Source organism: Chlorocebus sabaeus, chromosome 20, assembly GCF_047675955.1.
Source record: "Chlorocebus sabaeus isolate Y175 chromosome 20, mChlSab1.0.hap1, whole genome shotgun sequence".
NCBI lineage: Eukaryota > Metazoa > Chordata > Mammalia > Primates > Cercopithecidae > Chlorocebus > Chlorocebus sabaeus.
In genome coordinates, this window is record NC_132923.1 from 43,895,502 (window position 1) to 43,910,597 (window position 15,096).

At 37.0% G+C, this 15,096-nt stretch overlaps 1 protein-coding gene across 6 annotated transcripts in view; it reads left to right on the forward strand.

Annotated features, from left to right (window-relative positions):
- EVI5 (ecotropic viral integration site 5) overlaps positions 1-15,096 on the forward strand; it is a 272,724-nt gene that overhangs the window by 41,349 nt on the left and 216,279 nt on the right. For all 6 annotated transcript variants that reach the window (XM_073008577.1, XM_073008575.1, XM_007977947.3 and 3 more), the window contains one exon: positions 12,063-12,292. In XM_073008577.1, the coding sequence (XP_072864678.1) occupies positions 12,144-12,292 (149 nt within the window). In that variant the 5' untranslated portion in view covers positions 12,063-12,143. The remainder of the gene's footprint in view (positions 1-12,062; positions 12,293-15,096) is intronic.

The following is a 15,096-nucleotide window of genomic DNA, read 5'->3' on the forward strand; positions in this document are numbered from 1 at the left end:
GTCAGGAATTTAGACAGAGGATTATGAAGAGGACTTGTCTCTGCTTCATGTCTTTGGTCTCAGCTGGGAAGACTTACAGGCTGGGGCTGACTCTTCATTTAGGGCCTAAAATCAGTTGGGGGTATATTTACATTTGTGCCTGGTGGTTGAGGCTGGGACCTCAGCTGGACTGTTAGTGAGAATGCCTGTACTCTCCATGTGGTCTCTGTGTGGGCTAGTTTGGGCTTCTTGAAAGCATAGTAGCCAGATTCCAAGAGTTAAGCTTAGTAATCACTTTTGGTGCCCACTTTTGGTTGAAGCAGTCAACCAGCTTTGCTTGGGTTCAAGGGGAGGGGATGTGGACTTCACCACTCTATGGGAAGACGTGGGATAGGAAATGTGGCCATGTTATCGATTGGATTGTGTCCTTCAAAAAGATATGTTGAAGTCCAGCTATCACAGTACCCTAGCACCTCAGAATGTGACTTTATTTGGAAACAGGTTGTTGCAAATATAATTAGGGAAGACACAGTCACCGGAGGGGAGAATGTCACGTAATCATGGAGGCCAAGATCCAAGTGCTAAAAGTGTTGCAACTACAAACCAAGAAATGTTGGTCATTGCTGGCAAACCACCCAAAAAGCTAAGAAGAGGCAAGGGAACATTCTCCCTACAGGTTTTAGCGGGAGAATGACCCTTCTGACAACTTGATTTTGAACTTCTAGCCTCCAGAACTGTGAGACAATACATTTTTGGTTTTTTTTTTTTTGTGAAGTGGAGTCTGGCTCTGTCGCCCACGCTGGAGTGCAGTGGCGTGATCTCGGCTCACTGCAACCTCCGCCTCCCGGATTCAAGCAGTTCTCCTGTCTCAGCCTCCCGAGTAGCTGGGACTACAGGCGCCCACCATCATGCCCGGCTAATTTTTGTATTTTTGGTAGAGATGGAGTTTTGTCATGTTGGCCAGGCTAGTCTGAAACTCGTGATCTCAAGTGATCCACCTGCCTCGGCCTCCCAAAGCACTGGGATTACAGGCGTGAGCCACCATACCCGGCTTATTTCTGTTGTTTTAAGCCACCTAGTTTGTGGTACTTTGTAATGGCAGTACTAGGAAACTAAGATAACAATTAGTTTTCTTGCTGCATCTGCAGGGGATTGGTTCCGAGATCACTGCCCTCATACTACCATGGATGCTTAAGTCCTATATATAAAATAGTGCAGTATTTGTGTATAACATACACACATTTTCCTGTATACTTTAAAATCATTTCTAGAATACTTATTGATACCTAATACAATTGATACCTAATGTAAATGCTGTGTAAGTAGTTGTTATACAGTACTGTTTTTAAAAATCTGTATTACTTTTAATTGTATTATTTTGAATATTTTTGATGCGTGGTTGGTTCAGAACCTGCGGATGTGGAACCTGCGGACTATATAGGCCATCTTTGGAAAATACAGACTAGTACAAATGTGTCGTAAAAATTATTCTATAGCTTTCCCCCCATTACTTGTATCGGGTAATAATATATGGTTGTTTTACCCACTTACACTTTTTTTTAAAAACACTTTTTTTTTGAGACAGAGTCTTGCTCTGTTGCCCAGGCTAGAGAGCAGTGGCATGATCACAGTTCACTGCAGCCTTGACCTCTCAGGCTCAAGTGATCCTCCCGCATCAGCATCCCAAGTAGCTGGGATCACAGACATACGCCACCATGCCTGGCTAATTTTCTTTTTAATTTTTCATGGCGACAGCATCTCACTCTGTTGCCCAGGCTGATCTTGAACTGCTGGACACAAACAGTCCTTCTGCCTTGGCCTCCCAAAGTAGTGGGATTATGGGCATGAGCCACTGTGCCTCACCCATTTACACTTTTCTATATCCAACAGCAATTTACCAGAAGGGACTATTTTAATAGCCATCAGACTAATTTATATGTTAACTTTTTTTTCTTTGGCGAATGAGTATAATACTTTCTGTTTTTTTTTTTTTGTTGTTTTTTGAGATGGAGTCTAGCTCTGTTGCCGAGGCTGGAGTGCAGTGATGCAGTCTTGGCTCACTGCAGCCTCCGCCTCCTGGGCTCAAGTGATCCTCCCACCTCAGCCTCCCAAATAGCTGAGACTACAGGCGTGCACCACCACACCTGGCTAATTTTTGTATTTTTGGTAGAGACAGGGTTTCACCATGTTGGCCAGACCGATCTCCAGCTCCTGACCTCAAGTGATGCACCCTCCTCGGCCTCCCAAAGTGCTGGGATTTCAGGCGTGAGCCACTGTGCCCAGCCAGTATAATATTTTAAAAGTTATTTTTAGCGTGTATAGCTGCAAAGGGAATTTTGAATAGGAGATACCTTCACGGAAGTGTGCTATTTAACAATCAAAATTAATCAAAAGTCATTGAGAAAGTGTTGAATACTGGTAAAAAGGAAAGACTTTAGACACATTAAATTTAACAGAGTTTAATTGAGCAAAGAACGATTCACAACTCGGACAGCCTTCAGAAGCAGAACAAGTTCAGAGAACTCTGGCCTGCAATGTGGTCAAGCAGCATTTATGGACAGAAAACAGAAGCGCAGTAAAGAGACAGCTCTTTTGGTTACAGCTTGGCATTTGCTTTATTAGAACATGAGTTGAATGTTGGCTGCCTAAAGCTCGGTTGCTATGATTGATTGAGACTTAGCTATTTATTACATAAGTATACTGTACACCCAATTTAGGCTTTCAGTTAGTTTACCAACTAAGTTAGGTTGCTTTTTGTTATGTAAGGACTCAAGTACATAGCTATCCTTAGGTCAAGTTTAATTTAACACTATTCACCAATTTTGTTTTCAAGTCATCAAGAAGATTCATGAAAGTAATGAATGGTCTTTCTGACCTACAGGATATATATGAAATAATGTTTTTGTTTTATTTTTGAGACAGGCTCTCATTCTGTCACCCAGGCTAGAGTGCAGTGGCATAATCATAGCTCACTGCAGCTTCATGCTCCTGGGCTCAAGCGATCCTTCACCTCAGCCTCACAAGTGCCACTACTACGGTCTGTGCCATCACAACCAGCTAATTTTTTTTTTTGTAGAGATGAGGTCTCATTATGTTGCCCAGGCTGGTCTTGAATTTTTTATCTCAAGTGATCCTCCTGCCTCCCAGAGTGTTGGGATTATAGGCATGAACCACTGTACCTGACCTATTTTTCTTTCTTAAGGTACTGAGAGGCAGTAGTACATCTAATGGTTAATAATATAATAATATAAGCATAATATGGCACATATAGCACTGTGGAGATTAAATTAGGTGATAACAATGTATCTGAAAGTACTCAGTGAATATTATTATCATTATTAATGAATGTCACAGTGTTTAATATAAACAAGAAGTACCATAGAAGTGAAGAGAAACGTGACACAGAGCACACAAACACCTTAAAGAATGAGTACTGTTGGCAACTGAGCAGCATTTCTCAGAATTTGTTTTGTAGTAAAGAGTGAAAAAGGCTGGGTGCAGTGGCCCACGCCTGTAATACCAGCACTTTAGGAGGCCAAGGCAGGTGGATCGCTTGAGCCCCAGGAATTTGAGACCAACCTGGGCAACTTGGTGAAACTCTGTCTCTACCAAAAAAAAAAAAAAAAAAAAAAAAGCCAGGCCTGGTAGTTGTGTGCCTGTGGTCCCAGGTACTTGGGAAGCTGAGGTGGGAGGATTGCTTAAGCTCGGGAGGTTGAGACTGCAGTAAGCCATGATTGTACTACTGTGCTCCAGCCTGTCTCAAAAAAAAAGAGAAACAATTCCTGACTAGTCAAGTTTGGAAAGTAAATTCCTTTACCTTCTACTTTTGACAGTGTATAATAATATCTGAGAATTTCTGTAATAAAAAAATTTTACTTCAGGACTTCAAAGCTTTTAATAATGTGATTCACTACATAGTTTAGAAAAACTCTTCCTCTATAAAGCACCTCAAAATGCAAACATCCTTTTAAACGCAAAGTTGTATTTTCAAGAATGTAAGAGAAATGCCCCTTCTCCAAAACAGAGCCACTCTAGAAACCACCATTGTCTTCAAGTTCGCTGTCCTGTATGTGTGTGTGTATGTGTGTAGATGTTTTACTTAATTATTTACTTTTGACTAATATAAAGATATTTGGCGTAACTATATTAATTTCAGACAAAGCAAACTTGAGAAGAAGGAGAATTATCAGGGATAAAGACAGGCATTACATAACAATAAATGGGTTCGTTCTCCAAGAAGACAAAATCGTCTGCGAGGCAACAACCAATAGCAATGTAAGGAGTAACAGACAAATTCATTACTATAGTTGGATGCCTCAACACCTCTCAGTAATATATAGTGTGGCAGACAGAAAATCAGTTAGGCTATAGCTGAATAGCACCACTTATCAACTGGATTTAATTGATATATATAGACTGCTTCATCCAACAACAGCAAAAAACACATTCTTCTCAAAGTCATATGGAACCTACACTAAGATGAACCACATTCTGGAGCATAAAACACATCTTAACTTGTATTCTCAGACCGTGGTGGAATTAGGTTAGAGATCACTAACAATTATCTATACAATTTGTGTTGTATAGTTAGAAAGATATTTGGAAAATCTGAAAATACTTGGGAATTAAAAAAAACACTTCTGAATAACACGAGTTGAAGTCTCAAGACAAAGTAAAAATATTTTGAACTAAAGGAAAATGAAAAGTGGCAAAAGCAATGCTTAGAGTTTGATTTATATTGAATCATATAGTAGAAAAAAAGATTAAAAAATCAGTGATTAAGCTTCTACTTTAGGGAACTAGAGATAGAAGAGCAATATAAACCTAAAGCAAGCAGGATAAAAGAAATAATAAACATTATTAGAAATCAGTGAAATAGAAAACAGGAAAATAATTACAAAATTAATGAAAGAAAAACTGTTTCTTTTAAAAGGTCAGTGAAAGTGACAGATCTCTAGCCAAGGTAACCAAGAACAAAAGAGAGAAGACACAAATTACTAATGTCAAGAATGAAAGGAATAGTTTTTTCCCCCAGATTTCATTGTGATAAAGTATTCAAAACAAAATTTACAATTTTAACCATTTTAAGTTTATAATTAAGTATATTCATATTGTTGTACAACCATCATCACCGTCATCTCTAGAATTTTTTCATCTTTCCAGGCAAACTCTGTGGCCATTAGTCAATAACTCCCTATTTCCTCTTCCCATGGCAACCACCATTTTACTTTCTTTCTCTGTGGATTTGACTATCTCATAAAAGTGGAATCACAATATTTGTCATTTTATGGCTGGTGTTTTTCACTTTGTGTAATGTCCTCAAGGTTTGTTCATGTCATGGTATGTCAGAATTTCCTTCCTTTTTTTTTTTTTTGAGACGGAGTCTTGCTCTGTCGCCAGGCTGAAGTGCAGTGGTGCGATCTTGGCGCACTGCAACCTCCGCCTCCCGGGTTCAAGCGATTCTCTTGCCTCAGCCTCCCAAGTAGCTGGGATTACAGTCGCTCGCCACCATGCCCAGCTAATTTTTGTATTTTTAGTATACACAGTGTTTTGCCACGTTGGCCAAGCTAGTCTCGAACTCCTGACCTCAGGCGATCCACCCACCTCGGCCTCCCAAAGTGCTGGGATTACGGGTGTGAGCCATCACACCCAGCTCTGCTTCCTTTTTAAGGCTGAATAATAGTTCATTGTATAGCAATAGCACATTTTGTTTATCCATTAATCCATTGATGTACGCTTGGTTGTTTATCCATTTTGGCTATTGTGAATAATGCTGCTATGAACATGGGTATATAAATGTCTAAGTCCTTGTTTCGGTTCTTTGGATAAATACCCAGAAGTGGAATTGCTGGATCTTATAATTCTGTGTTAAATTTTTTGAGGAACTGCCATACTGTTTTCCATAGCAGCTGTGCCATTTATATTTCCATTAACAATGTCAACACTTGTTATTTTCCTTTTTGATAATAGCCATCAAAATGTGTGTGAAATGATACCTCATTGTGGTTTTGATTTGCATTTTATTTAATTTTAATTTAATTTAATTTTTTTTTTTGAGACAGAGTTTTGCTCTTGTCGCCCAGGCCGGAGTACAATGGCACTGTCTCAGCTTACTGCAACCTCCGCCTCCTAGTTTCAAGTGATTCTTCTGCCTCATTCTCCTGAGTAGCTGAGATTACAGGCATCTGCCACCACACCCAGTGAATTTTTGTATTTTTAGTAGAGAGAGGGTTTCTCCATGTTGACCAGGCTGGTCTCGAACTCCTGACCTCAGGTGATCCACGTGCTTTTTCCTCCCGAAGTGCTGGGTTTACAGGCATGAGCTACCGTGCCTGGCTGATTTGCATTTTATTAATGATTAGTGATGTTAGCTGGGCACAGTGGCTCGTGCCTATAGTACCAGCTATCCAGGAGGCTGAGGCAGGAGGATTGCTTGAGGCCAGGAGTTCAAGACCAGCCTAGGCAATATAGCAAGACCTCATCTCTTAAAAAAGTTAGTAATGTTGAACATATTTTCATAAGCCCCTGTGCTTATTGGCCATTTATATATCTTCTTTGGGGAAATGTCTGTTCAAATCCTTCGCTTATCTTTTAATCAGATTATTTGTTTTTTTGTGTGTATTTGTAGAATTATTTTGAGGAATAATTTATATATTCTAGATATTAAACCCATACAGCTGTATGATTTGCAAATATTTGCTTTCATTTTTGTGGGTTATTTTTACTCTGTTGATACACACAAATTTTTAATTTTGATGGAGCTCAATTTATCTTTTTTTTCCTTTTGTTGCCTGTGCTTTTTGTTTCAGTCTAAGGAATCATTGCCAAATCATTGTCATGAAGTTTTTTGCTTATGTTTTCTTCTAAGTTTTATAGTTTTAGTTCTATTATTTAGGTCTTCAATCCATTGTCATTTAAGAGGTCTTTTAAATGAGCTGAATCTTTGATTTCTTATCTCGAAAATGGAGAGATAACCTACTTTATAGAGTTATGAATCAGCACTAAAATGAGTTAATATTAAATGATGTGAAAAGTTCTCAAAAAATAAAATAGAGTTGTCGAATCAGCCTTTATATTATGAGGCAAGCTAACCCCACAATGACAAAGAATAACTCCATCAGCCCAGTTTTCTGAATTGTACCAGTTGTTTTTTCTTTTTTAAATAAAATAAAAAGAAGTTACCGTCTTTTTGAAGGCTTTTTTCGATAATAGGATTTGTTATGTAATAATATTCTGACTATCCTTTTGGAATCTCCAGCCTTTAGGAATTAGTCTGATTCAAGAAATCTCAAGAATAAAGGTCATTGTGGTAGGAATAGGAATATTTTGCAGCTCCTATTTCTTTATCTCTCAGATACTCCTCAGCTTACTATAATCTGGTTGCTGCCTTCTCTTGGTGAAATGGAATCACTGAAGTCATTAGTGACTACATCCATTGCCAACCTTTGGTCTTGCTCGTTGTTGATAGTGGTTAAGAGCAAGGAATCTCCAACCAGATTGCGTGTGTTTGACTCTTATTAGCTTTGTGACCTTATGTAAGTTGTATAGCATTTTTGTGTCATCATTTCTTCACTTGTAAAATGTGGAAAATAGTAATACCTACTTTATAGCATTTTAATGATAAATAGATTTAATACATATAAAGTGTTAGAACAGTACCTGGCTCGATTTAAATGCTGAAAAAGTGTTTGCTGATATATTCCCCTCCTCTTTGAAACTTCGTTTCCAAACCTCTGTGGTACCATACAGTGGGAGTTGCATGGAATGTGGAGTTGAGGTAGCGCAGAAGGCGGTCAGAATTTCACATCAAAGTCCCTAAAAACCATACCATGTGGAAACTGTTATACTGGCTTTCAGCACTAGGTCTAAGACTGCCATACAATTAACAAAGATACTAAAGGGAGTGATAGGGATCTATTTTAGATACTTTTCCATATGACTATAAGAAGTACAGGAATAATGACAGGATAAGGGACTATCTTTAATTATAGCAGTCTCCATACTTTGCATAGTGACTTACACAGAATACTCAGTAAATATTAGTTGATTTTATACATACGTGTACACAGACACATACATATACACATATGTATATCTGATACAGTGAAAGTGAGCCCAATAAAAAATAAAACCAAATCTTGACCTGTGTGTGTTTCGTCCACTCATCTCAAGGAAGGAATATGAGATGTCTAGTTGGCAGTCCCTCATAATGGCCAGCTTTGTGAGAATCAAAGAGCGTAAGAAAATTGTCAAGAGACAAGAAACCAGAAAAAATAAAAAGCAGAGAGAAAAATGAGTGTAACACAGATTAGAGGGGTGGGAATAAACAGCAGGTACTTTGGAGAAGCTCATAAGAGACGGAAAATAAAGCAGTTTTGCATTGTGGTGTGGTGGTGGAAAAGTCTCTTAGTCTTCAATAGCCCTTGAACGTGTTTGAACTTCTGTGTTAAAAGCTACTTGTTTCTGCTTCCTGTACTTTTTGAAGGAAGATTATAAAATGATAATAGTGAACTGTTTATATAAGCAAGCTGTATGTACACTAACATTAACTATATTTTAAAATCATCTCATGCATTCGTTTCAGTAAACAGATATGAAAAAGTGTTAGGAAATATTCCCTGGCTCTAAGGAAGGTTAAAAAGATAGAACTGCAAAATAATTGATTAATCTTTGTGACATCTGTGTATAGCTGAAGTCCTGACGTTATGAAATGTGTACTGCCGTACTGCACTTTTTTTTTTTTAAATGTAACTTGACCTTTGACATTTAAAGATCTGTTGGGTTTTTGACTCTCAGTGATGGCACAGGCACCCCCCATACTCATAGTTCCTCTTTAGCCACAATAGTACCCTTTACCCAGAGGGCAATATTATACTCTAGAAATGTGATGCAGTTTCACAGTATGATTCAGGAAGTAATTAACCATAGCCATGGCCTTTTCTCCCTCATGATTTTTGATCTAAAATCAGAATCTTTAAAAATAGAGAAGTTTAGGGAAGTTAAGAGCATCCTTTTAATAAAATATAAGGTGATATAATCATGTCTGTTTCTCATGGGAGATTGTATTCAAATATTGTAATAGTATATAATGCTTTTAGTACACTTAAAAATTGAGATATAATTTATAGACCATAAAGTTTGCCCCTTTTAAAGTGTAAAATTCAGTGGCATTTATTATATTCACAAGGTTGTGCAACCATCACTGCTGACCAATCGCAGAATATTTACATCGCCTCATAAAGAAATCCTGTACCCATTAGTAGTCATTTCCCATCCCCTTTCCCAGGCCCTGGAAATTACTAATCTACTTCTGGATTTGCCTATTCTGGAAATTTTATGTAAATGGAATCATACAATATGTGGCCTTTTGTGTGTGATTTCTAAGCTTTTTTAATGATGGTTTTTGCATTTTCAAAGTGTGTTCACTTTTTTTTTTTTTTTGAGACAGAGTTTTGCTTTTGTTGTTCAGGTTGGAGTGCAGTGCGCAATCTTGGCGCACTGCAGACTCTGCTTTCCGAGTTCAAGCGATTCTCCTGCTTCAGAGTCCCGAGTAGCTGGGATTACAGGCGCCCACCACCATGCCCAGCTGATTTTTGTATTTTTAGTAGACACGGGGTTTTGCCATGTTGGCCAAGCTGGTCTTGAACTCCTGACCTCAGGTGATCTGCCCGCCTCAGCCTCCCAAAGTGTTGGGATTACAGGCGTGAGCCTCTGCGCCCGGTCAGTATGTTCACTTTTTAAAATAAATGCATAACACCTCTATGAGATAGACAGGAACTTTGTGACATAGTTGTATTGTCAGATTTATTTATATTTCTTTATGTGACCTCAATTTACCCTAGATTGAGGAAAAGAGATACAAAGGTGGCAAGGTGGAAGTTTGGAAAAGTAAAATTAAAGGAAAAATAGTACATGATGATATATGAAAAAATAATTTAGCCCTGTGGGATTTCTAGATTCTATGAATATTAAACTTGATTAAATTGCAACTGCAATTAAATACTCTAACTGTATTTAAGAACTTAAAATTTGAAGTTGAGTCTTCAGTAGTTATAGGCCGAATTCCATTTCAGTGAGGTCGAAAGCATGGCAGAATTGTGCTCTTGATTATTCCAAACTCTTTAAATCTAAGCCTGTTGCTACCATGTGCAGAAGGGGTATGATATAAATTTCTTTTAATGAAGCAATTAATAGGTATCTTTTGCTTTTGCAGTAATTAACTTACTGAGTAGGGGAGTTCAATATAATGAAAATGTAAAGCATTAATTCTTGAAAATTGTAAGTATATTTGAAATTAATGTATTAGTAAAGTGTACCATTTTTCTATAAAGTTTATACATTAGGTTTTCTTCCATTTTTCTGTAAATTTTATACATTAGGTTTTCTCTTTTTAATATATTAGAATGTGCTTTGGGAATCCAAATTTGTGCCGTTTTTGCAATTGAGTTTGTAGTTGTTATCCTAAGATCAATAGGATAACAAATCACACAGTAGGCTATCTTGGTGCCTACTATGGCTTCTGCCATTTCCTGGCACAAATAACGTTTTGGCTAAATTATTATTTGGTTCCTATATGGCTTTTTGCCTTGATGAGCTGTGCTCATCTGTGAGTTGACAGGAAGGACTTCTTTTGCCTGGAAGCAGGCGTAAATGATTGCCTCATGCTTCTCTTTCTTAGGTCTCTTATGCCATTCAACTTTTCTTTCTTGGGATTCTTCTCTCAATGGTAACAGCCCACTGGGCCTTTCTATAATATCATTTGTAAAGGAAGTAAGTTCTAAAAGGGGAAAATTATTGGCAAATGAAAAGAAAATGAGAGTTATCTTGAGTTTAATAAAACTCTTGCCCCTATTCAGCACTTGTAATGGAATCTTTGTCCTTTTGGATGCCCTGTCCTCAGGTTAAGTGGCTTAGCTATGTCCTTAGAATTGCTGTTCCATTTTATCCTTTCCGTACTTGGAATTTTTCTGCTAAATTGAAGTGGAGGAAGTGGAGACAGAGAAAGAGCCATGTATATATTGAGGGGAGGAGGAAATGCTTGGGTAACCAATGAGGAGAGTGGTACCTACTACCAGGAGTCTGGACAGGATTTTTTTGTGTGTGTACGTGTGTTTGTATGGATTGCCATATATAAACCAGTATTAGCTTTGAACAGTATGTACATTTTCTTTTTCAGCTGAATTTGTTGTATACATATCTGCTTAGGAGGTTGGCATGGTTTATGACAAATATATGAGCATATGTATAATTCATTGAGCCTTAGAGAGGAATCTTAAAGGCTTTTTTCTTCCTGGTTAGCCACCTAAAACAGAAACTTACCATTAACCGACTCTTGACGTTTGGCTTTTACATTTGCCACATTAATGTAGCTATTGGTAGGGAATGTACTACTTTTTCTAGGCATCCCATTCTATTTCTCAATAAGCCAACTATTAGAAATTCTACCTTGAGCCCCTCTCATTCTATTAACCCAGCCATTTAGCATAATTTTGTTCCTGTGGTGCTAGTCCCTCTTCTGTAACAACACTCTTTAGTGATTTGAAGAAAGATCGATCAAGAGCCTCACTACATTTTATTTATGCTAAATACACCCAGTTTTTATTGAATTGTTAGTCATGTTACAGGATTTCCATGATCATCTAAGGGACATATTTTAATTCCTTGACTTGCATGTGTTTTTGACTAAAACCCCAAGAAAGAATACATTTTACATCCTGACTCAGTACACCCATATACATACATACATGAGGGTATATTTTTAAAATAAGAATTTCATTAGACAACATATCTTTAATTTGATATTTTTGCTGTTTTTCATTTTTAAAACACGCGGGTTGATTTTTGTCGCTTCTTGATGGATCTCAGTTTGGAACACTGTTCTGATTTGTTCATGCTGCAGAACTGAAATAAACAGTTTGCAAAAGCTGGATATTAGGGGTTGTTACTAAAATAGGTTTTACCTTTAATTCCTCAAAGAGAGTATTCTGATGATGGTTATTAAGTAAATCCTGACAGAATTATTAAGTTCTCGGTAATGAATACAGTGAAACTAAAGTATATGCAACTTTTATTTTTGTCTTTAGGTGGCGACAGACAAGGTTGCAGAAAAGCTGAGCTCTACTCTCTCATGGGTGAAGAACACAGTATCGCATACAGTCAGTCAGATGGCCAGTCAGGTGGCGAGTCCATCTGCTTCATTACATACCACATCCTCATCTACCACACTATCAACACCAGCCCTTTCACCATCTTCCCCATCACAGTTGAGTCCAGACGACTTAGAACTCCTGGCTAAACTGGAAGAACAGAATAGGTGAGTGAGGTTGCTTGGCTTTTTTCTCTCCAATTATCATACAAATCCAGCCATTCATATTTACTTACATTAAGATTTTTTTTTTCTATTTTTTGGCTTCTTATTTATCAAAGTTGCTTACAGACGTGTTCGTCTTTTTTGGGGGGAGACTGGTCTTAAAAGAGACTAAAATTTTCTTCTGGCTCAAATAGCTTTATAGGTTTGTTTTCTTAATATAGCAAATTCCCTGAATCCTTCTTGAATTTTATCAGTTTTTTAAAAAGTAAATGAAACTATCACTTTTTAATTTTCAACTCTCTGAACAGTCTCCTTTGGTAAATCGTAAATAATTTAATCCAGTATAGATAACTGATTTGTGGTTTAGAGTGGAAAATCTTTTCATAAATTATTCATAGAAAGCAAAATATCCTTTTCTCCTAATGGGTATTAAATAGAATAGTTTTCTGCTCTGCTAGGAATGCATATTGACTCTGTGTGTTTCCTTACCATGTTGTTGTCAGAAGCTCTTTAGGGCATCATCTCTTTTATATATTTATTTTTATATATAAATATATATTATATTATAATAGATTATATTATTATAAGATATTATATTATAATAGATTATATTATTATATTATGTAATATTTTATATCATACACATATATTGTAAATATATAGTATATATTATAAATACTATAATATATATACATTATATACATATGGAAGAGCACCCTTTTGTGCTCAGTCAAGCTATATGATGCTAGTGGCTTAAAATCATAACAAAAATAACTTTTAATAGGTTTTTTGATGTATCATTGGTGTAATAAACTATGTGCACTTAAACTGTACAATTTGATACATTCTGACATATGTATACACCTGTGAAATTGTCACCAAAATCAAGAAAATGAACATCTCCATTATCCCTCCACTATCCACAGGCAGCCGCTCTAGTTTGCATTTTCTAGAATTTTGTAGAAATGGAATCATACAGTATGTAGTTTTTTTGGTGTGGATTATTTCACTCAGCATAATTTTGAAAGTCATGCTGTAGCACATATCAATAGTTGATTCCTTTTTATAGTATTCCATCATGTGGAAATATCATAGGTTCTTCTCTCACCTGTTGCTATTAAATGCCATAAACATTGTGTATAAGCCTTTGCATGGATGTATGCTTTCATTTCTCTTGGAATGGAATTACCGGATCATATGGTAGGTATATGTTTAACTGCCAAACTGTTTTTCAAAGGGCCTATACTTTTTGATATCCCACCAGCAGTGTATGAATTCTTCTGCATCCTTGCCAACACTTGGTATGATCAGTCTTTTTAGTTAAGCCATTTTATTAGGTATTAGTAGCTCTGGTTTTAATTTGCATTTTTCTATTGGTTTTGAGCATCTTTTTATGTGCTTGTCATCTGTATATATTCTTTGATTTTTTAAAAAATGTGATTATTTGCTTTCTTATTACTATGCTTTGAAAGTTCTTTGTATGTTTGAGGTAAAAGTCTTATATCAAGCACATGACTTTCAAATTCTTCCCCCAGCTGGCAGCTTACCATTCTGTTAAAAGCGTCTTTCAAAAAGCAGAAGTTTTATCTTATTTTATTTATTTTTGAGCATTTTAAGTTTACTCCTTTAAGTAAATCTAAAGCCACTATACATGTCCATGACAATTAGAATAGAAAAGAGACAGTGGACAAATAGAAATAGTTTCTGTTCTACTTATAGTAGTGTTTTTCTGGGTATCAATAGAAAACATCAGTCAAGAGCATCTATCTCAATTTGTTGGTAAAATGTAGTTACTTTCGGCAGGTGTTTTGCTTTGGTATTTATACACAGACTGTAATGAGGTTGAGCTATCCCAACTTTCTTCTCATTTGTAACACATTCGTACAAACAAAAAAGATGATTCCTACTGGAAGTGGGTCTTTATCAGAAATATGCCCCAACGCAGTTAAGTGATACCAAGAAAATCATTTTCCTGTCCTAGGCCTAACATTCTTTATGCAAAAATTAGGAGATTGAATGACTATGATCTGTAAGTTCCTACAATTCATGTATACGCATCAATTTATACATCATGATATAGGTAGACAGCGAGACTGTACTTTCTGACCCCCATGATGCTAGGCGTGGCCATGTAACTTGCTTAAAGCAAATATGGTACATGTGTCTTGTAAGAGAAAACTGAAGTTTCTTTCATCTCTTTCTTCCTCTGCCGAAAGAATGACAGTCTCCCAAAAGGGACTTTCCTTCACCTTTGATCCTGGAGTGAAGATGACTTGGAGCAGTGCTACAGCCAGTCAACAGCTGGCAATACTCACCAGGAAATGCACCTTTGTTGTTGTTAACTGCAGCATAACCTAATGAAAGCTAATTAATTATAAGAATTTGCTAATAATTGAGGATCAGTATATAGTTAAAACACAAACACTCAAATTTAATAGAAAGGTGATAATGTAGGCTGGGCGCTGTGGCTCACACCTGTAAATCCCAGTACTTTGGTAGGCTGAGTGGGTGGATTGCCCAGTCTCAGGAGTTCGAGACCACCCTGGGCAATATGGTGAAACTTCGTCTTTACTAAAATAAAATAAAATAAAAAAATTAGCTGGGCGTGGTGGTGCGTGCCTGTAGTCCCAGCTACTCGGGAGACTGAGACAGGAAATTCCTTGAGCCTGGGAGGTGGAGGTTGCAGTGAGCCGAGATCGTGCCAGCACACTAAGACTCCATCTCTTTTTAAAAAAAAAAAAGAAGGATGATAATGTGAAATATGACATCAGTGGAAATAAGTTAAAAAGCAACTTTAAAGAATTAAA